The 23,729-nt window shown below is 47.0% G+C and overlaps 1 protein-coding gene across 1 annotated transcript in view; it reads left to right on the top strand.

The window, feature by feature from the left end:
* The window catches only part of PTGFRN (prostaglandin F2 receptor inhibitor), an 85,146-nt gene extending 70,358 nt beyond the window's left edge, over positions 1-14,788 (top strand). Inside the window, exons 7-9 of the mRNA XM_027091127.1 lie at positions 4,853-4,960; positions 9,522-9,827; positions 11,318-14,788. Of these exons, the coding sequence (XP_026946928.1) occupies positions 4,853-4,960; positions 9,522-9,827; positions 11,318-11,484 (581 nt within the window). The 3' untranslated portion in view covers positions 11,485-14,788. The remainder of the gene's footprint in view (positions 1-4,852; positions 4,961-9,521; positions 9,828-11,317) is intronic.
* Positions 14,789-23,729: the final 8,941 nt, after the last annotated feature.

A 23,729-nucleotide genomic window follows, 5' to 3' on the forward strand; every position in this document is an offset into this window, starting at 1 on the left:
CGTCTCTGGAGCTCCTTTAAGCGGTGCTCTTAATCCCCTCTCCTCGCACACCAGGAAACAAAGAGGGAAGAAAAAGTCTCTTGCCTCTTCGGCAGGTCCAGACTTTTCCCCGGGCTCCCTCCCAGCTAGCCGTGGTGCACTAACCCCCTGCAGGCTGTGTTCACGCCGCCAACCCACCAACCCCAGTCCTCTCCCGGCGCTCCGACCGAAGCCTGAGCCTCAACTCCCAGCCCCGCCCGCCCCGACGGGTGAGCAGACAAGCCTCTCGGGCTGGTTAGTGCTGGTCGGCACCAATCCTCTGTGCTGGAATCTCTCTGCTTTGCCCTCCGCACCCCTGTTGCTGCGCTCTCCTCCGCGGCTCCGAAGCTCCCCCTCCTCCGCCACCCACAGTCTCCGCCCACAAAGGGGCTTCTAATGTGTGGAAACCTTTCCTCCTTCACAGCTCCCTCCCACTGGTGCAGGTCCCGTCCCTTTCCTTTTGTCTCTGTTTATTCTTTTTTCTTTTGCCCTACCCAGGTACGTGGGGGGTTTCTTGCCTTTTGGGGGGTCTGAGGTCTTCTGCCGGCGTTCAGTGGGTGTTCTGTAGGAGTTGTTCCACGTGTAGATGTATTTCTGATGTATCTGTGGGGAGGAAGGTGATCTCCGCATCTTACTCTTCCGCCATCTTCCCCCCGGCCTACTTAGGCTTTTTAAATATAGGATCATGTGATCTATTGATACAAATAGAGATGGTTTTATTTCTTCTATTCAGTTTTACTAAATGCCTTCTAATTATTTTTCTTGCCTAATTGCCCTGGCTAGAATCTAGTACAGTGGTGAATAGTAGTGACACAAGTGGACATCCTTTTCTTGTTCCTGATCTTAGGGGGAACTTTCCCCATGAAGTATCTTTTACCCTTAAGTATCATGGTCACTGTGGGTTTTTCATAGACACCAAATATTGAGTTGAGGAAATTTTCTTTCATTCCTAATCTGTTGAGTGTTTTTATCACGATGAAGTGTTGGGTGTTGTCAAACGCTTTTTCTGTGACTATTGAGATTCAGATGATTATGTGTGGTTTTTGCCCTCTATCTGTGTATCTGTTTTATTGCCTATAGGATTTTATTCCAGTTTGTTTTACATTTGTTATTTGATGTTTCTTTAAAACTGTGTCTAGAAAGAGGGGAGACATAAAATCTTTCGTATGTATTTCTAGGTGAGGAATGGGAATTGAATCTATTTCTCAGTTCTTTAAATCTCCACATAACAGATGAAATCACTGTAGCTTACAGGTTGAATAGACTGCCTCAGGTTTTTGCTTTGTTTAATCCACGGAGTTGTCATGACCAGTTCACAGTTTAATTAAGAGGAGCTACCATCAAATCCAGCACCCAGCACAATGCCGTAGCCCCGAATAGCTCCAAGGAAACATTGGCTTGATACTGAGAGCCTTTACCTCCTAAAAATTAGCAGCACACGGTAAAACGCATGTAACAAAGAGATCCTTCCTGGTGTCCACCCTTCTGTCCTCTGCTTTCAGGACACTTGCCTCTTGGTATGCGGACTGTATTCCCCAAGGGGTCCTACTGGGTTGTAACTTCTACTGATTCAAAGTATGAGGAGGAATAATATGGTTTAAATGTGATGATGTGAAGGACTTTGGCCTTTTAAAAGAATAATAATAAAGTTTTTCTCCTTAACAGAGAAGTTTGAAAATACAGTAAAATACAAGGAAGAATCGCCCATAATCTTACCAGAGACTGTTAATTGGTGGTATTCGTCTTCCTAGAATTTTTCCCTTGCATGTTTTCTTCATAACTTTGAAATCAGGCTGTATATGCAATTTTATGACCTGCTTTCTGCCCTCCTCCACCATTATAAGATAAGCATTTTCCGTGTTATAAAAAATTCTAGGTAACTACCAACTTTAATGACTACACTTGCTAGAATTTGGTTAACCATTATCCTATTGATGGACATGCAGACAGTCCGTAGTTTTGGCTTTCACAAAAATACTGTCATTTACAACCTTTTTTTAGGGGCGAGAGTTGGAACATGGTTTGTGTCAATGTTTGTGTTTAAATGCTAAGTGGTCCATGTACTCTGCAGACGAGGAATCCAGGGACATGTAGTGACTCTGTTCACTTAAATTATCTGTGCTGTAGTTTGTCATCTGTGAAGTTAACCAGACACATTCCCTCAAGAAAACAGCATTACCACAGAAATTGACCATAATAAAAATATTTCTAAGCCTGGGATAATGACCCACATTAACAGTGAGTTGTTCATTTCGTTCGAAGGAAATCCACTACTGTGAATAGTTCACAATGCAGACTTTTTCCCTGGTCCTTGTCTGCATGGTGAGCATGGCACAAATGCTCTGTTGTTCCCACGGCCATGAGGGGAAATGAGAACAGTAACTTGTGACCTAGAAGGCATTTTGGATTTTTTTGGAAATATAAAGAAAGTGAAATTTGTCCAAATTAGGTAAGGAAATTTGTCCAAATAAGGTAAAGGAAATATGTCCAAATTTCTCTGCTGTTTCAAATTAAGTAAATAAGAACCTAAATCCATTGTGAGGATCTCCTTGTGTTTTATTATCTTGTGTTCTCTTAGAAGGGGTCTGGATACTTTAAGAAAGCCCCATAGTATAGTTCTATTTATAACCATGAAATTTCTAGTCAGAGAAAAAAAATTCAGTCCCCATTGCTCACCATGGTCGCTACTAACCTGTCCTCATGGATGACCATATATGGCATGAAGTCCCCCCAGTCATTACCACTGAGCCAACTCAGAGCAACTGGCTTAATCCTTTCCCACCTCACTGCTATAAACAGAGCAAATCCAGGGTGGTAAGGACCTGAGGGAACCGTGGCTGAGCCGAGTTAATTGAAGGATGTGATGTCTAGAAGTAGGTAAAGTTTCTTTGTCCTTTATGCTTTCATCCCTTTCCCCATGTCCTGGGACTGCCATTCTGTTACGTTCTCCATGCCCTAGACTGAATCTGAGTACTCAGCAGACCCTGCCCAGGGCTGCCTAATGCCTCAAGGTTTCCATGTTCTACAACCGACCTTCACCCTTCTCCCAGCAAAACACGGATTACTCATGGACTCGGTGTTAAGAAAGCCATCTGATGAATTCATCTTACTACTCATGTTGAAATGAAAGTGTAGTCTTTTCAATTTTTTGCCTCATTGGTTCATATGACCTTTTACTGTCTTTCTCACAGTCATTTCTTTTGGATGTTAAAACAAAAAGCACCTTTTCCTTTCTGGTAATCTGATTTTAAAGGTAGTTACACCTGTATTCTTAGCTTCTAGTGAGTTTCAGAATCATTGTCCAGGGCCATCTATCTTTGCTTTCCAGAAAACCCAAGGGAAATCCCCTAGCATTGGTGTTCTGGAATCTTCTTCAGGTTTGCCTATTCCTAGACATTAGGAATTGGCATATGGTAAATATTAAGCTCTTAGGATCAGATTGGCCTAAAGCTATGTAATACTGTCACCTAAAAGTGAGCTGTAAAGGGGTTAAAAACAGAATGCAGTACCTAGCCCTTCTCTCTGCCTAAGGAGGGGATCGGAGCTGCAGATTTCTTGCATACAAGGCATACCTATTTTTTTTTAATTTATTAAGTCATTTATTTGTGCCTAGTTATGAAATAGCACAATAATAATTATGCCTACATTCAAATGCATCCAACTGACTCTATGGTAAATATTATTAACTTCTAGCCCTAAATTCTTTTGACTTAATTCTTCACATTTTCTTGCTCATGCATAGGCTCATTGCCTTACAACTTAGAAACCTGGAACAACTCTGCCTTGCTGTGAGTCAATGATACAATGAGGAGTCAGCATGGTTTGTGTAGAAACATCCTCTGGCCTTTGGAAGAAGGAAAGGGGTCTTTTATAAAAGTAAACTGGGTATCAAGGGAGAGTTTCAGAAAGATATGCAAGACAGATCCTATCTGAGTAGTTTTTATGTTTATTTATTTATTTTTGTAAACTTATTTATTTTTTATTTTTGGCTGCGTTGGGTCTTTGTTGCTGTGCCCGGGCTTTCTCTGGGTGCGGCGAGTGGGGGCTACTCTTCGTTGCGATGCACGGGCTTCTCATTGCAGTGGCTTCTCTTGTTGCGGAGCACAGGCTCTAGGCTCGCGGGCTTCAGTAGTTGTGGCACACGGGCTCAGTAGTGGTGGCTCGCAGGCTCTAGAGCGCAGGCTCATTAGTTGTGGCATGGGCTTAGTTGCTCCGCAGCATGCGGGATCTTCCCAGGCCAGGGCTTGAACCCGTGTTCCCTGCATTGGCAGGTGGATTCTTAACCACTGCGCCACGAGGGAAGTCCCTGGGTAGTTTTTAAAAGGAGTTTCCACGTTTCCTCAGTTTCTCACAGCAGATTGGAATGAATCGCCTTCAGTGCTCCCACCATGCTTTATAGAAATGTCGTCATTGTTGGCATTACTGGATTTCAGCCTCTTAATAGCAGGGCCCGTCGCCAGCACCCAATACAATGAGGCTGCTCACTCTTTCGGGACCAAAAGCATCCCTGATTTAGTCCTGAACCCTCTGGCATCTGAGCCACTCTGGCCTGGAAGTGAACCATGTGCAGCTAGAAACAGCCCAGGCTGTACCAGGATAGGAGGTGGGTGGTCTTCAAATGAGACCATGGTTGTAATCTTAAGATGAAGCTTATATACTTAATACACATGTCTCTCTGAATAGAAGGAAAGCAATCTTAGGACACCTATTTTGTGAATTTCTAGCTCAGTTCCAAGGAAGGGGATCCCACATTTAGATGCCCATTTGCACACCAAGAACAGGATTTAAACAGAAGTGTGAAAGAGGATCACGAAGTGGCATTGCTTTCTTCCAGGTCCTATATTTAATGCCTCTGTGCACTCGGACGCGCCATCAGTCATCCGGGGAGATCTCATCAAATTGTTTTGTATCATCACTGTTGAAGGAGCAGCCCTGGATCCAGGTACTTTTCTCCATCCTTCCGCTTCCCCGTATTTCTTTTTGTAAGTGTTTCTCATATCATCACCACTGTGTTACACAGATGTGGAGGTCAGGGATTGGATTGGCTGTTTATTCCCAAACTGCCTAGCTCGGCAGTATTTAGTAGTTGTTTAATGGATGCAACTATCTGTTTGACGATTTGGAAACACAACCAGACATTTGAATGTGTTCTCAGGGTGATCTAGTGGCCACTTCGGGGGCTGATTCAATCTCGTTTGCAGCCCACTGGCAGAGTCTGGCTCCCTCGCTTTTTGTCTTTCATTCATTCATCCATTCATTCAGCTATTTAGTGAACTCCTATAAACAGGTGCTGTTCTAGTTGCCGGAAATAGAGGAGTGATCAAAATGCACCATGTCTGCCCTCATAGAGCTTGCAGCCTAGTTAAGGAGACAAACAAGAAAGAAATCACCATATGATATAATATCAGATAGCGATTAACACTCTGAAGAAATACAGAGCAGAGGAAATGAGTAGCCAGTAACCACAGGGAGCTATTGTAGTTTAAATTCTTAGGAAATCTTTGTAAATCTTTTCTTTGCAGAGAATACTAGTACTGCCAACAGGATACCTAACAGTTGTGGGCCAGCAGCCTTACACTTTTTCTCCTTGGCCCCCTTAGTACCCGGTGCTGTTCTTCTACTCGTAGACCCTCAGGGTTTGAAAGAACATTAAATGCATGTAGGTGTGTCTCTGTTGCTGAGCAGGACTGTAGCCACCTCTGCCTTCTCCTAAAGCACCCGTGGATACCCTGACTCACCGCCTGGGGGATGCCCGTGCTCTGACCTTGGGTGTCTTTGTACTGCCCACCCCATCATAAGCAGAGCCGTGGCCTCACACAGATCTGTGCCTCAAAAAGGCCAAATTGTGCAGGGTTCACTAAGTTCTGTGCAGAGACCACGGGGTGTGTGGCCCTGGGGTGGAAACTGGAAGCAGATCTACATTCTGTGTTAAGGGCAGGCTGTCAGCAAAGTGAGGGTGGGCTGTATTGGATCTGGTGTGACCAACAGCAGAGGGGCTCGGGCCGCCACCCCCTGAGGTCTGGCTACTGCAGGGACTCCAGTTGAAGGTTCAGGTGCGGCTAGTTCAGGGTCAGCAAACCTTTTCTGTAAAGGGCCCAGGTAGAAAGTATTTTTGGCGCTGTGGGCCAGATGATCTCTACAGCAGCTACTGTACTCTGCTGTTGTAGAGAGAGAGCAGCCGAAGAGAGCAATGTAAACAGATGGGCCTGGCTGTGTTCCAGTGAAACTTTATTTACAAAAACAGGCGGTAGGCTGGATTGGACCTGCAGGCTGTAGTTTCCTGACCCCTGGACGAGTTGATTGATACCGAAATTGACTCTCATAGGGGACTTGAACGTGGTTGAGCTTTAGAGGTAGGAAAAAGGAGAAGAGTTTGTGGAAGATGTAAGGAAAGGCAAAGAAAAACACGCATCCAAAACAACAGAGGGGTCAGCTCTGTCCTGGGGCTTAGGAAGGAGGAGCCTCTAGGTCTTGTTTAAGCCACCACATCTGTGGAGACTGCCGGGAGGGGGCGGTGGGCGGGGCGATCCTTTTCAAAAGTTGGAATAATGTAATACCATTTTTACCCTTAAAGCTCATTTATAAAATTTTTTTAAAAATTGTAAAAGCTCATTTATAGAGATATACAAAAATTAATCATTTAAATGCTCTTTCTCAGGAAATTGATGGGTCACCAACTGTGCCCTTAATATGTCTTTTCCTCCAGTGTAATTGCAGAAGCTATAGGTAGCTGTTATCTTGCAGATCACAATTTTCCAGAACTTTGCACTCTTAGACTGCATGGGTGGAAGATTCTGAATAATTAAGCACAGGTCGTAATTTCGTTTTTCCTCTCGCATCCTGTGGGCTGTGAAGGAATTCTCTTCCGGAAAGGACATGTGGCCCAAGTGGGCCGAGTGCCAAGGCAGGGGGAGGGGCAGGGGGAGACCACGGCCCTTTAGAGGTGGTGTCTTAGGTCAGGTTCCCTAGAAGCAAAGCCTGAGACAAGCGTGCGAGTGATTAATTGAAGATGTGCCCTCAGGAGGCAACAATGAGGGAGTGAGGGAGTCAGGATAGAGCAGGGAAGGAAGCCAGGCAGAGATCTTCAAAACAAGTCTAACTCCCTGTGGGGAGCTCCAGAACATGGGTTGCACCACAGAGTGTGACCTCCTTGAGCTAAGGGACTGGGCTTTTATATCCCCGCCACCCCAGTTTGTCAGTCATTATCCACAGTGAATGGCTGGGGAGGGGTAGTGTTTCTTCACCTCCAGGGGTGGCTCTCCGGGAGGTGGCTTCTGTCAGCTAAGGCCAGTCCTCTGGAGAAGGGTACCGGTGTGAGAGCTTAGCAGCCGGCACCTGCAGCATCTGGGGGCCCAGCGATCCAGCTGTTTGGGGCAGAGCAGCACGAGCATCTGCTGCAGGCGGCAGTACCCTTCCTGTTACAGCATCTCTTAGTACAGACCGTGTATGTTGAACTGTGGTGGTAAGGATGTTCATGGTGGCCAACTATTATTGAGTGCTTACTATATTCCAGGTGCCGTTCTAAGCATTTTATAAAGCTAACTAACTATGGGTGCGATTGTAATTTCCTTTTCCAGATAAGGAAACTAAGTCACAGGGAACTTAAGTGACTCACCCAGGTCACTAGGCTAACAAGAGCCAGTGCTGGGATTCTAGCCCGGGTAGCCTGACCCTGCAGCCTGGCCACCGCACTGTACGGCACAGCGGGACTGGGGTTAGAGTCCGGACACAAGTAATGGGGACACAGCTGTGACTCTTTGCCTTCAGTAACCACCCGGTGCCTGCAGGTGACAGCGACATTGAGCTAGTTTTCACTGAGGACCTGGGAGTGATCTGGGGGCCCACTCTGCCTGGGCACTGTGAGGGTGTGAGGACGTTGACCTCACTCCCTCTGCCCCCAGGGTGTTGGTCTTCTTGCAAGAGATGACCCTCACCCTCGGAACAATCAAATGTTGTGTCAAGGGCCACGGCGGGTCGATGGGGAGGAAAAAATGATATTTTGGTGCCTCAGAGTAGAGGGCTGACATCACATGTAGAGTTGAGATTTGCCTGTGGCCCTTAACATTTTTAGACTGAGTTGAAAAGGAACTACCATTTGAATAATTTTTTAGAAATTCTTGCTTTTGGGGAATTCCCTGGCTGTCCAGTGGTTAGGACTCCACGTTTCCACTGCAGGGTTCGATCCCTGGTTTGGGGAACTAAGATCCCGCGAGCCATGTGATGTGGCCCAAAAAAAAAAATTCCTGCTTCTAGTTTTGCTTATATTCTTTTATTAATATGTAAGAATCTGAATGTAATTTATTTGCCTTATAATATGCTTTTTGAGGTTATTAGTGTATTTTTACTAAATGGATGTTACTTTTTTTTTTTTTTTTTTTTTTTTGCGGTATGCGGGCCTTGCACTGTTGTGACCTCTCCCATTGCGGAGCACAGGCTCCGGACGCGCAGGCTCAGCGGCCATGGCTCACGGGCCCAGCCGCTCCGCGGCATGCGGGACCCTCCCGGACTGGGGCACGAACCCGTGTCCCCTGCATCGGCAGGCGGACTCTCAACCACTGCGCCACCAGGGAAGCCCGGATGTTACTTTTTGTTTAACAAAAATTATGTTATTTAACGTGTACAGAAAGCCCCGTCAAGCGATTGTAAGATAAAGCAGTGTTTGTGGCCTCCCAGTCCTTTCTTGCTTGCTGGGTGACTCTCAGACCTGACACAGCTGGTATCACTTGGTAGCAGTCAAAAGAAGAGGTCAGAGGTTTAGGATGTGCACTCTATTTCCACGTTCTATGAGAACTACCACTTGTGCCAAAGCCGTCTTTCTCTTATGTCCATATTAATTTATGTGAGGCTGTTAGAACCTTAATTTTGCAGAGTACTTTACGATTCCGCAGCATTACTCTCTGGGACTGTTAAACTGTGTTCAATTTTCTCAGCTTGACATTTTTTTCCTCTTGTTTTGAACTTAAGCACTTCAGGGGGAAAAAAAAATCACAGTGAACAATAAAATCTAAACTGTTTACAACTCTCCATTTTGTACGATTCACTTCATGTCCAGGTCATTCCTTATGACTTTCGTGTCCTTCCTGTCGTGGGTTCTTCTGCCTAAAATGCCAAAGGACCCTGCTTTCTTTGGGAGACAGAGCGTTCGATGTCACCACACACGACCAGCCTTTCATCCCGTGTTCTCTGGAGGAGACAGTTTGAGGCTGTGCTCCTTCAGCTGGGTAGTGGCAGTGGCGTGGTGAAGAGGGTACATTCCGGAGCTAGACTCTTGGGTTAAGCCGTGTGCTCTGTGACTTCCTTGCTGTGTGACCTCAGTTATTCGGTCCCGCCACAGAGTGGGAAGTGTGACAGTACCTTCATCATGGGGTGTTGTTGAGAGGATTTGGGGAGACCCAAGGCACGTAGGGCCGTGCTGGCCCACAGTCAGGTTACAGGCATGTTAGCCGTACTTGGTACTTGTGCCTGTGGCCCTGACCCCAGTGTTTTGGCTTGGTCATCCATAGACGACATGGCCTTTGACGTGACCTGGTTTGCGGTGCACTCCTTCGGCCTGGACAAGGCTCCCGTCCTCCTGTCGTCCCTGGATCGGAAGGGGATTGTGAACACGGCCCAGAGGGACTGGAAGAGCGACCTCAGCCTGGAGCGCGTGAGCGTGCTAGAGTTCTTGCTGCAAGTGCATGGCTCCGAGGACCAGGACTTTGGCAACTACTACTGTTCCGTGACTCCGTGGGTGAAGTCACCCACCGGTTCCTGGCAGAAAGAGGCAGAGATCCAGTCCAAGCCCATCTTTATAACTGTGAAGATGGATGGTAAGAATGACACGCAAGTAACCCTCTTGGTGTTTGGGGAATGTCTTCTCTCCACGCTCTGCTGCCGCTGACGGGATCCAGGTTCCCACCCTGTGAGGAATGTGCCTGCTTTCTCTCTAGCCTGGCCCGGGCCTGTACCCAGAAAGAGTACACACAGCCCTTGCTGTTTTCCCAGCTTTGGTATCGTGTGTGCTGGAGCTACCACTGGGAAATGATTTTTAAGACTTACTGGAAAGATTTTCGATGCTTTCTCTAAATTCTGTACACACCCACTTTGCTGTGTCCTCGGGTTGGCACGGATACCACCAGGCAGGGGCAGAGACCAGATCAGGAGAGTGGGTCCAGGTCTCTAGGAGGGGCTGCAGGTGGGTTCCTGCCCCTCTTGTCCTCCTACTGGTTCTGCTTCTTGGTAAAGGGGGTTCCTCCTGGATGGGAGGGGGAGCTCCCAGCCTTGGCCTGCACCGACCACCACAGTCAGCCTAAAGCGCCATGGTCAGTGGGCCCCCTCCCCACGCCTCTGCTCCCTGGCCTCTCAGAGTGTGGGCAGTTGTTCCCTGGTTAACGAGAAACATGTCTTCTCTGCAAAAAGTGTCAGAGTAAACGTTAACTGAAAACACTCATGGAGAGAATTCAAGTCCAGGTGCCACCAAGGATTAAGTAGGAGCCTTTGAGTGTGTTCCCCTGATGATGTGTCAGTTTGGCGGAGACTGGAATTGGAACCCCAGCTCTTCCACAGGTGACTTGGCCTTTCTAATCCTTCGTTTCCTCTCTTATTAAATGGGATAATAATCTCTCCTGGGGCTGTTGTATTAAATGTCAGGCAAACAACCACAGTGCCAGCCTCCACCCAAGGCGTGCTGGTACTTTGGGGGACGGGGACGTGGGATTTGAGGGTGTGGGATCTAAACAGTGTTTGTACATTCCCGCAACTGAGTCATTTATACCATATTTGCCTCTTAGAAATGTCTTGCTTGCAGTCACTCCATATGAAAACCCAGATTTACTAAACAAGTAGGGAGTGATTATTCACTTTGCTAGATAATTTACTATAGTGTTACTTAAAATAGCTCCCCTAGTACACTTCAGTTATCTGATGCATAGAATTGATTTATGTATGGTTTTTTTAAGGACGCATCTGCTACCGAATGTGTGGTGCCCTTATACTGACTTTTAAAAATCAATCTCCTGCCAAAACCCTAAAAAGCAAGTTGACATTCAAAGACATTGAAGGAGAATCTTTTTTTTTTTTTTTTTTTTTCTGGCTTTCTGCTGCCTTCCCGCACAGAACTGGGTGGGGAGACATTTGCTCATTTTTTGGACACGTATGGCCGAGCTGCTCTTGTCTCAAGCACCACGCCAGGTGCCGGGTACAGGATGCATGAGGTCAGATCCCCGGTGGAGACGCCGTGGCGATGGAGAGGGGAGGCGGCGGTCTTCTCCGAGGCCCACCTCGCATCACTGACCCGTTGCCTCTGTTCTTTCCCTCCCAGTGTTGAACGCCTTCAAGTACCCGCTGCTGATCGGCGTTGGCCTGTCCACGGTCATCGGGCTCCTGTCCTGCCTCATCGGGTACTGCAGCTCGCACTGGTGCTGTAAGAAGGAGGTCCAGGAGACCAGGCGGGAGCGCCGCCGGCTCATGTCCATGGAGATGGACTAGCCGGTGCCGGGAAAGGCCGGGATGCAGGGACGTTCGAGGAGCAGTTTGGGCGAGAAGAGGACAGTGATCTTTTAACGTGATGTGTGTTACACTAAAAACCAGTCCTCTCTAATCTCAGGTGGGACTCGGCGCTCTCTCTTTTCTGCATGTCAAGTTCTGAGCGCGGACATGTTTACCAGCACACGGCTCTTCTTCCCACAGCACTTTCTGATAGAACAATCGAGTGTGTGTTTTCCCGACGGCGGCTTTTTAATGGTTAACCTCTGTCTAATTTTTTTCTCCTACTGGTTTATAGATCTCTGGCTTGTGTGTGTTTCTACCTTTTGTTTCGAGGGGTTGTGGTGAGGAAGGGGTGAAGGCGTTCAGAGTTCTTTGTCTCGGGTGAGAACGGAAGGGCCGGCTTCTGAGTCGGAGGCACGTGCTGAGAGAGCTGCTAAAGGCGACCCTCCACCCCTGCCGAGGGACAACACAGACCAGTGCCGAAGGCTAATGTGTGGCTTTTACTACCCTCCCCCACCCCCTATTTTCAGGGGGTTTAGACCACATTTGAAATCTAAACCTGCAGTCCGTAACTTCCTATCGAGCCCAGATGCATTTTGTTCTGGTTGGGTTTTTTGCTTCTCTGCCCCCTTTCCATTTCTTTCGTATCTGCTTTATGTGCGAGTGCTGAAATGGCCCTGGAATTGAGAATTTGGCTCTCCACCAAGCACCTTATCTTGCCACCTTAGCCTTAAGAATGCGTATGAAGAAAAATGCACAGCCACCTCTGTCCAGGGCAGTAAGAAGGCCTGCAAGGAAGAGGAGGTTGGGGACAAGGAAAGGAACAGACAGTCACTTCCGTAGTTCGGAGGCCACCATGCCTCAGGGGGCCCTGGGGATTGCAGAAGGGGGATCCTGGGAGTTAGATGTCTGGAGCTCGTGCCCGGAGGGTCAGTGGTGCCAGGGGTGTGTCAGGCGGAAGAAGCCACCTCTATTCTCTGTCCCGCCCTTTGTGAGAGGCAAAGGCCTTGTGCGTCTGCAGGGGGAACCATGGACACCCCACATCCTTCGTGGGCTGAGTGGGCTCCTTAACGTGGAGGTGAATTGCTGCTTGCAAGACTGACTTCACGGAATCAGAAATTACCTGGAAGAACCGTGCATTTTCTATGACCTTTTCAGTCCTTCAAGTCTTTTTAAAATCCCCTGCAGGGGGTTAGTGAGAAAGGGTATACTTTGTGGTATGTTTGCTTTCCTATGAGGAACACAGAGGAAACCCAGCAATTTATATTGCCATGTGAACAGCCTACAAAGTAGATCTGAGAACAGTCCGTTTTGCCTGATCACTCATACCAGAAGGACAACGGACCCAAAGAGATCTTCCACCCCCCCGAAGTGTCTGCCCCTGCACAGCGCTGGCTTTTCGGAAGCATCTCAGTGGGGTTTCCTGAGGCTCACTGGTGACTCACGCCCCACATTGCAATCCTCTGTGCTTTTATCCTGGCTCTGAAGGATCTAATACTGCTCTGTCTTCCAAAGGGGAAAAAGATCCATTTGTTTTGAGCAATAAAGTAATACAAAATGATGGCCATGCATGTGCAGCTCTTTGTCACAATGGGCCAGACAGCCAACTCCTCGGGCTCACCATCTTCCTTCCCCTCCACTTCCCTCCCTCTGTCACCCACGATTCGTTCTGCACTTATCATCAAGTCACCCCCAGGAGGCAAGTTTCCACCGAATTTTTTCCTTTTGGTTTTGCCCACAGAGGGGACCACTCACGTGATAGAAAATTGCACTAATGGTAGCAGCACAAGTGAATTCCAGGCCTAGCACCTGTGGCGGGAACACGGGCAGCAGGTCCGCCCCACCAGAGCACGGATGACTAGAGGAAGGGATGGAGGCCTTGATAGCACTAGATTTGGGTGTTTCCTGCATGTCATTTCCTAACTGGGCCACTCCAGAGGAGGTGGGTCACAGGTGATTGTGCAAACAGGAAATAGAAACAGGTGCTGTGTTAGGAACAGCCAGTGCCCTTTGAGCCCTTGCAGTTATCATGCCTCCTAAAAGAAGATTCAGGATTGTTATAGTACAGGCCCTTGGTAGGAGGAAAGGGTACTTGGCTTTGGACGTGACCAGGTGGCCCCAGGTGTACGTAAAACCACGGATGGGCCACAACTGACACTTATTGGCAGGAAAGGTAACACGTGCTCACACACTGTACCTTTTCCTTTCAGACTGCTGTTGCAGTTCAAGGCTGGGGTTGTGAAGGCATTGACCGTCCCCTAGCCCCACCCTCTGTCCACTGAGCTGGTACAAAGTGGGGAGAAATCCCAGGGCATTGTACCAAGGGCCTCCTTCCTTCCAGGGGCATAAACTGGCTGGAATGTGTGTCCCGTTCAAAGTGCGAGACGTACTCGGTTGTTGTACCAAATAGGGCCCCCTAAATGCTCTTCTGGAAAAGGTTCCTGCCAGAAGCACTGGTATGAATGGAAGGACGCAGCCACGATTCACACAGATGAAATTGCACCGCTTAACACAAACGATAAAAAGTTTGGCTTTTTTTAATTTTCTAATCATAAACATATCCCCAGAAGGAGCCTAAGCTATGTTCCGATAGAAGCCTCAAAATTACTTTCAGTTGTTTACTTTATAATGTTTACATACACTTTTCACTTTTTTAAAAAAAGAAAATCCAAGCTCTGACTTTTTAACAACTTTTCAGGTTTTTCATGGGACGGTGGAACTCTGACTCACCAACTGGATTTAAATCTTAATTTAGAAGTTTATTTATGTGTGTGTTTTCTCCCCTCCTATCCACGTGGCTTTCCCTAAGATCCTCGTTAAGGTGGCCCCTCCTGCCCAGACCCTTGTCTGTTTTCCCTGGTGGCTCTTGCTTCTTGCTTTGCAGACTGCCTGCAGCCATGATTTTGTCACTGACATCTGTGAGCCAAAGACTGAGCCTCTCTAGCAGGAAAAATAAGCAATACTACACAACTTGCTACTTTCAGAAACTTTTTTTAGCTTCACCGATGACAACAGAGGAAGAAGGGAACTATAGGATTTGGGTAAGTTCTCCTCCGCTGTTTGACCAAATTCTCAGTGATAAATATTGTGTGCAGATAACTAGGAGAAAAAAGTTGACTTTCTTTCTTTTTTAGTGTGGCACATACGGATCTGCTGAATTTTACGTAGACAAAGAAAGGGTCCTGTGTATTTTTGTCCATATCCAATGTTATATGAACTAATTGTATTGTTTTATACTGTGACCACAAAATATTATGCAATGCACCATTTGTTTTTTATTTCATTAAACGAAGTTTAATTTAAATTGAAGTTGTGTGAGGCACTTGATCTCCGCCTCTGTTACCCTTTTATCTCCTCCGCATGAAGGACTGTGACTGAATTCCCGTTGCAACTCGGGCACCTTCTGATCTCTTGGAATCCTATGAAAGCATTGTAGATATTCCAAAGAGAAAAGAAGAAATGGATTTAACAGGATCAGTATTGAGATTCCCACCAAGTGAAAAGGTGAGGGCTAGGATCCTGTCGCTGATGGATGGTCTCTTGGTCTTTCTGTGAATTCCCATGACCTTATAGGACTCCTGTCAGGAAAGAGAGAAGTTAGAGGTTGTTCCTCTCTGCAGATGAGGAAACGCACCCAAGTTCTGTGACCATATCGTGCCTGGGACAGAACGGCTTTTCTGACTCATGACCCGGTCTACAGCCAAACTAGTCCAGAAGGTGCTAGTCCCCGTATTATATAAAAACAGTGCTTTTTCCCCAGGCCGCTGGCTTCAGGGACTTGCACAGGAGGAAGTGCTGGGAACCCCACCTCCCTGCTGGCCCCTGGAGCAGCCGCTCAGCCTCGGCTGGGCTTCCCCACGTGTGTCCCAGGCAGGGACCACCTCACTCGTGAGGTCTTCAGGGGCTGGGTCTGTGTCCCGGTTACTAACCTTGGCCCTGATCCAGGCATGATAGAAGCGACTGGCAGTGTATAAATGCACAGTTAACGTTCTGCCGGGAGAATAGCCCGACACTACACACTTCTCCATGAAGGTGGAGGACTCTGTTCACATCAAAAGGCTGACACAGCCAGAGCTGGTCTTTAGCAGTCCCATTCCTATTGCTGAGCCTGTTCCCGCCTCGGTTTATATTAAAAGTAAAACAGAAATTTGCTTGCGCACCTCCTGTGGCCTAGGCATTGTGCTAAGCACAGAAAACCTGCCACTTACGTCCTTTCCTAGAGGCCTTCGCACCTGCTGTTTGCTCGTTCTAGAAACCTCTTTCCACCTGTTCCAACTCCTACTTCTCCTTCAGGTCCCAGGGAGCCTTTTCTGCCCCTCTAGGCTAGGAGAGGAACCCCTGACAGATGCTCTGGTTGTCTGCAAGTGACCCGAGGGCAGGGACCCCTCACCACTGTGATAATAGCTAACACTAGGATGCTTACATGTGCCGTACACCTGGGCAAGTGCCTCAGGTCACCCTGAGGTGACTACAGCAGAAGACTTCTTACCTGCTCTTCATGTAACTAGATCTTCCAAGTAACAGCCACTCCATGTCCTCTTACCCACAGACCAGTGTGTGTAGCACACTGCTTTAAAATACAGGTTTTAGGGCTTCCCTGGTGGCGCAGTGGTTGAGAGTCCGCCTGCCGTTGCAGGGGATGCGGGTTCGTGCCCCGGTCCAGAAAGATCCCACATGCCGCGGAGCGGCTGGGCCTGTGAGCCATGGCCGCTGAGCCTGCGTGTCCGGAGCCTGTGCTCCGCAGCGGGAGAGGCCGCAACAGAGGCCCGCATACCGCAAAAAAAAAAATACAGGTTTTATTATTATTTAGGTGAGGCAGGGCCAGCAGATCGGGAGATGACTGCCATTGAAAAGACAGTTTGTTACACTCACAGATCCCAAGAGGGAGGGTCATGCCACACAAAAGGGGGCCACACGGGAAAGTACCAGGGTCCCTCAGGCAGCAGAGGGAGCAAGGGTGAAGCATGGGCAATAGTCTTTGTTGGGGTTTTCACAGGAAGGAATGGGCAACTTAGGGTAAGCAGGCTTAGGATTGACTAGTTTGGATAATTTCAGCAGGTTCTGGGGCATAGGGAGTATCCCTAGTTATCTGGTGTGATGAGAAAACAGCTATTTTGAGTTGCTGCCTAGGATTTTACAGTATAATAGCCCTGCTCACAGCCAGAGCCTGGACGTTTAGATGAGGACCTGAGCTTAGGATTCCCACCCCAAGTTCCCACTTTGCTTTTCCTGGGGCACCTTTTAAAATAACCATTTTGAGTTGAGCCTGCAGCCTCTGCCCCAACCATGTTATATGTAATAGGTGCTTGTTACCCTGCTCTTTATCTCCTGCTTGCTGGACACCTGGGACGTCGGAGCACTGCCCTTCCCCCTGCTCAGTGGCAACCCCGACCCTGGTTTCTGGGATCTGTAAGTAACAAATCTTGTGACTTTGTGTAAGTTTATTGAAATTGCAACTTCAAGCAAAATGACCCCGGGGGTTTCACTTCCTCGGGGTGGGAGTTCAGATGCTGAGGGAGCTACTTGCTGACCCCATGTGGGTGGCTGGTGCCTCCTCGTTCAGCAGGTCATAATCCGCATATTCTTAATACACCAGCTATTCCCCTCTCCCCCACCCCGCCAACACATCTGGTTCCTGGCCTTGGGGTGATCAGAGCAGGGAACAGTGGTCCTGAGCATGAGAGCCTGATGGAGGGGGTAGAGGGTGTGTGGACTCCAGATTGGTTGGTTTGCACATGGAAGGCGTGCTTACAGACAAATCGGAATGATTTCCTTTCTCTAGGAACTGGCCAGCCGTGGGAGGGGCAGTCTCTCCAGGATCAGCAAGATCCTAGGTGTCAAAACATCAAAAACCAGAAACAAAATGACATGATTAATATACTCACTGCTTGGGGGCTCATACACCTGGGTGGCTCAGCTCCACTGGGGTTGGGGGGCGGGGGGGGGGGGTGATGCTCATCTGGGTCCTCTCTATTCTGTTTATTCTCCAGCCTATTTGTGCCACCAGTACTGGTTACTATGATTACATCATTTCATTGAATAATATGTAAACCAATGAAATATGAGTGCCAAAGAAAGAGGTGTTGATACAATAAGATGAATTCTCTGGACTAGATAAAGGCAAATCGCTTTTTTTTTTTTTAAAATGCTATCAGTTTAGGTCCAGGCAAAACAACTATAAAAGGTTGAGGGGAGACAAATCATAAAAACATGGGAGGATCTGTACTCCATTGGCTTCACAAGTGTTTTTAAAATTCTTACTACATTTTAAGGGAATCAGACCTGAAAGTTGGGGGACTTCCCTGGCGGTCCAGTAGTTAAGACTTTACCTTCCAGTGCAGGGGGTGTGGGTCCAGTCCCTGGTCGGGGAGCTAAGATCCCACATGCCTCATGACAGAAAAACCAAAACATAAAACAGAAGCAATGTTTTTTTTTTAAGACATTTTTTGGGTTTGTTTTTAAAGAAACTGCATACATCATTGGAGGCGAACAATAATTTAAATACCATGCAGTTTCTGTATGTACAAAACCTAGGCCATAGAAATCCAGTTTTCTGTTTATACTGTCTTCCTCATACAGCCGTTGTCTGGTAAGCAGAACACAGGAGAGTGCTCTGATAAAAAGAAAAACTATGTACAGGCACCCGGGAAGCAACTGGAAAAAAGCAACTGGTTTGGGGATCGACAGACAAATGGGAAGAAAGAGTCATTTAAGGTGACCTTCGCCCACTGGCTGTGCACAGGGAGAGCCTGAAATTCCATTCACCGAAGCACACACCACAGTTTTCATTCAGCAAATATAAATACACGTAAACAGAAGCAAAATCGTAACAAATTCAATAAAGACTTTAAAAAATAAAATAAAATAAAAAATAAAACAGGGCTTCCCTGGTGGCACAGTGCTTGAGAGTCTGCCTGCCGATGCAGGGGACACGGGTGCATGCCCTGGTCCGGGAAGATCCCACATGCCACAGAGCGGCTGGGCCCGTGAGCCATGGCCGCTGAGCCTGCGTGTCCGGAGCCTGTGCTCTGCGATGGGAGAGGCCACAACAGTGAGAGGCCCGCGTACCGCAAAATAAATAAATAAATAAATAAAAATAAAACAAATCTGAAAGTTGTAGCAAAAGACATAGGTTTGCTTTATGCAAAAAAGTGAGGAGACTCCAGACAACAGACCTATACGCAAAGGAAAGACCTGGGCCTGTGTTAAGAGATCGGTGAACAAATATATATGTATATGATTGAGGTGAAAATAAAACTGTTAAGAAATTTAAGTGTCTTTTTATGATTCCTGTCTTCACCTGACTTTTCTGTTAATTGATCAACTAACAGCTCTAATTATGAGTTTCTACTGTTACTGTCCCTATTCTTATAGATGAGGAAATTGAGACTTAAAGAAACTAATTTGCTCGAGATTTGAATGCAGGTCTTTCTGACTCCAAAGTCTGTACGTGTTCTAAATCACTATACCAGCTACAGTGCCTGACTATTTGAGCCATTCAGTATTTTTTGAAGAGATAGAAGGATGAGTAAGAACTGGCCCCTGCCCTTAGGAAATTCATGGTCTTGCAGGAGAGGGAGACATGTAAATCACTTTATTACATATAGTAAGTAAAATTATAGGAGTTCACTGACAGAGATAGAAGAGGGAATGGTGAACTTTCTAAGGTGTCAAGAAAGGTTTCGCATAGGAGGTGCAAACCTAGATTTAAAACTTTTTTAATGAATAGGCATATACCAGGTAGAGCGGGCTCTAAGCAGAGGGGATAGCATATACAAAGTTAAAGAGAGAGGATGGTAAGATACACTCAGAGAAATACAGAGGTTCTGTGTCTGAAGGGTGAGGTGGTAGGAGAGAGTTCTCAAGGGTCAGCTCGTAAAGGTCAAGTCAAGGAGTTTGGACTTGATCGTCTAGAAGTTTGGGGGAGCCATTGAAAACCTTTAATCGGGACAGTGCATGGCTCTGTTTGCACTTTAGATTACTCTGGTGGAAGGGGCCGGGGTGCAGACAAGGTTGGAAGATGAACTGAACTGCATTAATCCAGGTGAAAAATCGCAGCTCTCAATTGCGACAGCAGCAGGTAGAATGCATTCATTAAGGATTTTAGGAAAAACTGGTAGGACTTTATAACTAGATATGGAGTGTGGAGGCCAGCCGTGGGTCTGGGTGGATGCTGGTGCAGTCACCACGGTGGAAAATACCAGTGAAGAAGGAAACAGTGATCTCAGCTTTGGACGCAATTTAAGTTTTCTGCAGGACCTTCAAGTGGGAACGTTCGACACAGCTAGATAATTGGCCTGGAGCTTAAGGGAGAAGTTGCGGGTGGAGACAGATCGGTGATTGTCCTTATACAGGTGGGGCATGAGAGGCGGAAGCAGCGAGGGGAGCAAAGGGCTGATGACAGGAGCCTGGAGAAGGGGTCCACCGAGAAGACGACTGAGAAGGAACTTCCAAAGGGGAGAGAGAAAATCCCGGCCAGAGCGTGGTATCAGAGGTGGTAGTAAAGAATTCCAAGCAGATTTGCCAACGGTCGGTCCTCCCTTGTGCCCCAGAAGGACCAAATCAAGGGAGAGCTGAGCAGTGTCCGCCGCTGTGACCTTGGATGTTTGGGGAGAACCAAGCCCAGATCGTGGTGGGCCGAAGTACCAGCAAGTTAGGAAACCAAGCAGAATACAGAACACCGGGAAACTGTCCCACATTTGAAGAGGGGAAGGAAGAGGGGGCGGTTTGAAACTAGGGTGAAAATGTAGCTATTTAATAGGGTAGGAGGCACCTGAGCTGCGTTATGGGCCAAGGAAGCCATGAGGGGGCAACTGTATCTCAGGGGTCCACCCGTACCCGAAGCCCAGGTAAAGTGAACTTCCTATTCTCCTTCCTTCTTTTCTTTGGGACCTATTCTGAGCCCTCCCTTCCTTTTTTTAAAATCAGAGTTCGTTGTCAGCTACTCCCTAATAGGGAATTTAAGAAGTAGCTCTTCCCAAGGGAGTATTCGGAAACAGCAAATGGCCCGGGAATCCCATCTGTTGCTCTTTCTCTGCTGCCACCATCCTCTAGTCCCCACCTCCTTCTCCACCCCTCTTCCCATGCTCTGGCCTTTGCCTCTGCCCACAGGAATCTAGTTCAGGCTTTTCCCCACAGACAGGAGGAGTTACCACACACGTGGAAAAGCTCTTAGCCTTGGCTAACTAACTGTCAGCTCCTGGTACAGCCAGGCTGGTGGGAAGTACAGCTTGGTGGGCCAAGTTGTAACCAGGCCCGCTTGAGGATGCCGTTTCTTCCACTGTTCTATGAGGGATTGACTGAGCTCGCTGTGATCCCTACCTGTGGTGTCACTGCTTGGTGTTCCATACATAGAGAAACGAGGCTTAGCCCCAGGGCTTCCTTACACCTTGGCAAGCCCCACACCTGTGGGGTATCGATCACTTTGACCTGAATTATAGGAGCTCAGGTAGAAAAAGGGGCAAAATCCTGATCAGCTTCCTGCTGACCCCTTCGGGGTTTTCTTTTCCATCCTGCAGTCACTCACTGTCCTACATATTCTGCCTTCTGAAAGCTTGCGAATGGCGAGCTAATAGAAAGAGCACTGAGCCACAAGTAAGAAGGCAGCCATAGAATGCACCCATTTCCTAGCCATACAGTCTTGGCTAGGTTAGTTGATTCCTCTGAGCCTCAGTTTTCTCACCTGTGAAATGGTATTAGTAATACCTATCACATAGTGATGTGAGTTATTCTATAACAGTGCATATGTGAAAATGCCTTGCACAGAACCTGACATGTAAAAGGTACCCGTTTAAATATTTCTTGGGCCTGAATGCTTAGGAATCCACGATACTTGCAATTTCTATAATTTTATGGAATTAATATTTGAGCATGTCGAACCTGAAAAAAAGACATCACTTTTCATTAATCTTCTAGGAACTTCAGAAAGGATTTTTTTTCTTTAGTACATCCTTGTGTTGCTTTGTCCAGCACTGGCCTTCTCCCTCCATCTGAATCAGGAACTCTATTTTTACATTCCTTTCAACTGATAAAATTGCAATGCACTGCAGTGGTTCCCAAGGTAATAGAATAACTGTCTCTCTCACTGGCTCTATTTTTTTCTTTCTTCTTTTTTTCTTTTCCCCTTGATAACAGAAAGCTTCTTTTTTTTCCCTCCAGAAAAGAAGCGACATCACCCTGTCAATGTTAAATTCTGGCAGAAATGGAGCCACGAAAATAGAAAGAAAAAAAAAAACTTGGCAACAGCCAAGAATGAGAACTTGCATAGCATTTACTTAGTTGTATGTATTTCAGGAATACAGCGTCCTCTGTAGTATTGCCAATGATTGTCTCTGTGGTCAATGCTTATTTCTAAAATAATTCTCTTCTCAGTGCACGTAGCAGATTGATTGCATTGATGGCCCCCGTTCTCTACCTCTCCTTTTGCCTTGCCACTTTGCTGTTCCCTTCACTAAAGAGATGGAGTCCATTAACCCATCTCTTGCTTTTGGACTTGGCCATGTGTCTTGCTTTCATCTGAGGGATGCTTGTAGAAGGCATGCAGTCATGATGCAAGTAGAAGCTTTAAAAAGTACTGATGTGTTTCCCCTAGTCCTTTTGGACCCCTGACATCACTGTGAAAATGTGCCCAGGCTAGCCTTTTCAAGGGCTGTGAGAGGGATCCAAGCTAAGGCCATCCTAGACCATCCAGCTCCCATCGGCTGACCCCATAGGCTTGTGAACAAAACTAAATCTTTACTGCTGTATGCCACCAAAGTTTTCTATTTGTTATACAGCAATAACTAACCGATACAGTAAATTTTGGTGCCTGGGGGGTGACCCATGCCTTCTCCAACTGCAATGGTGAAAAAATTCTTGTACTTCAAGCCCCACTGATATTATGGTTAATGGCCTGGAGAGGTAGTTTGAAATTGCCATTCTAGGTAAACTGCCCTTTAATTGTTCCCTAAATACAGCCTGTACATCCCTGCCTCGGTACCTTTATACATTTCATTCCTCCCTAGTGGAATGTCCTTTCTTCTCTCTTCTCTGCCTATTCGAATCATACCAGATCTCCAAGGACCTAAAGAAAACCAGCCTTTTCTGAATGCACCTTCTTCTCCCTTCACACCAGCCTCAAACTTTACTCCAAAAGGAGGGCACAGCTGGTGTGTCATTATCCATGCTGGACTGTTTCTCCCCAACTGCACCTCGGTCCCCCTTCCTCCCTGGTTGTCTCATGTGGCCCAGCCAATCTTGACCCTCCCTCCCACCCACTCACTTCCCCCCACTCCCTTCAGGTGCCCCACTGATGTGCTTCCAAAATTACCTTGTGGTTATCTGAGTAAACGGAAGTTTCCTGAGAACAAAGGCTTCGTATGTGCAGCACTTACAATAGCACCCAGAAGATTAAAAAAAATTGTTGGAAAGGTGGATGGAACAGGGATCTGCCGTAACTGTGGCCTGAAGCAGACTAGGCTGTTACTGACCCATCTAAATGGAGGCTCGGCCTGGGGAACTAACGTCCTCAGTAAGCTCGTCCCGTGTATGTTCTTGTCTTCGCAGACTAGGATTAAGTTGGCCTGGGTTCGGGGCCAGGCTAACTTAATCCTAGTCTGCGAAGTCACTCCCCCACCATCCTTGGTGCCCAGGCCCATGCTGGGCAGATGAAGATTCCCTTAAATGTCGCTGATATGCATTGAGCACTTTCTATGTACTAGATGTTGTTCTAAGTGCTTTCAGTGAATTAGTTCATTCAATTCTCACAGCAATCTTACGGGGCACATACTGTCAGTATCTCCATTTTGTCGATGAGGGTTAGAAAAGATTAATTCACTGTTCTAAGATCAACTATTAAAAATACAGTCTGTGCAGACCCAGGCACACCCACCTAGAGTGTGTTATCATCACCGTCACTGCATGTCTCCCCAGGTTCATGTCTCCTAAGGGCGCTTCTCTCGTTTCTCAGTCCTTTCCTCTGCCACGATGGGAGGCGAGGTAAGGGCTAAGAAGAGAAAATTGCTGCTTGATTATTTATTCTGTTTACTTAAATTCCCGTATCATTACCTAATGATATGTATTTAACCAGGAGGAGGCTCGTCTTTTCTTATTTTTATCTATCTATGTTTACCTACCCATGAAAATAACTTCATAAGTAGGTAAATGTGAATGATTAGCAAAGAGCCATGTAAAGCAGACTGTATTGCTCTTGGTAAGCCGTCTCTGTTTCTCAGTGGGCTGGAAACCGCACCATCGCTTCCTCTTTA

The sequence above is a fragment of the Aethalodelphis obliquidens genome, unplaced genomic scaffold, assembly GCF_003676395.1.
Source record: "Aethalodelphis obliquidens isolate GAN/ISIS:26980383/991018 unplaced genomic scaffold, ASM367639v1 scaffold70, whole genome shotgun sequence".
Taxonomy (NCBI): domain Eukaryota; kingdom Metazoa; phylum Chordata; class Mammalia; order Artiodactyla; family Delphinidae; genus Aethalodelphis; species Aethalodelphis obliquidens.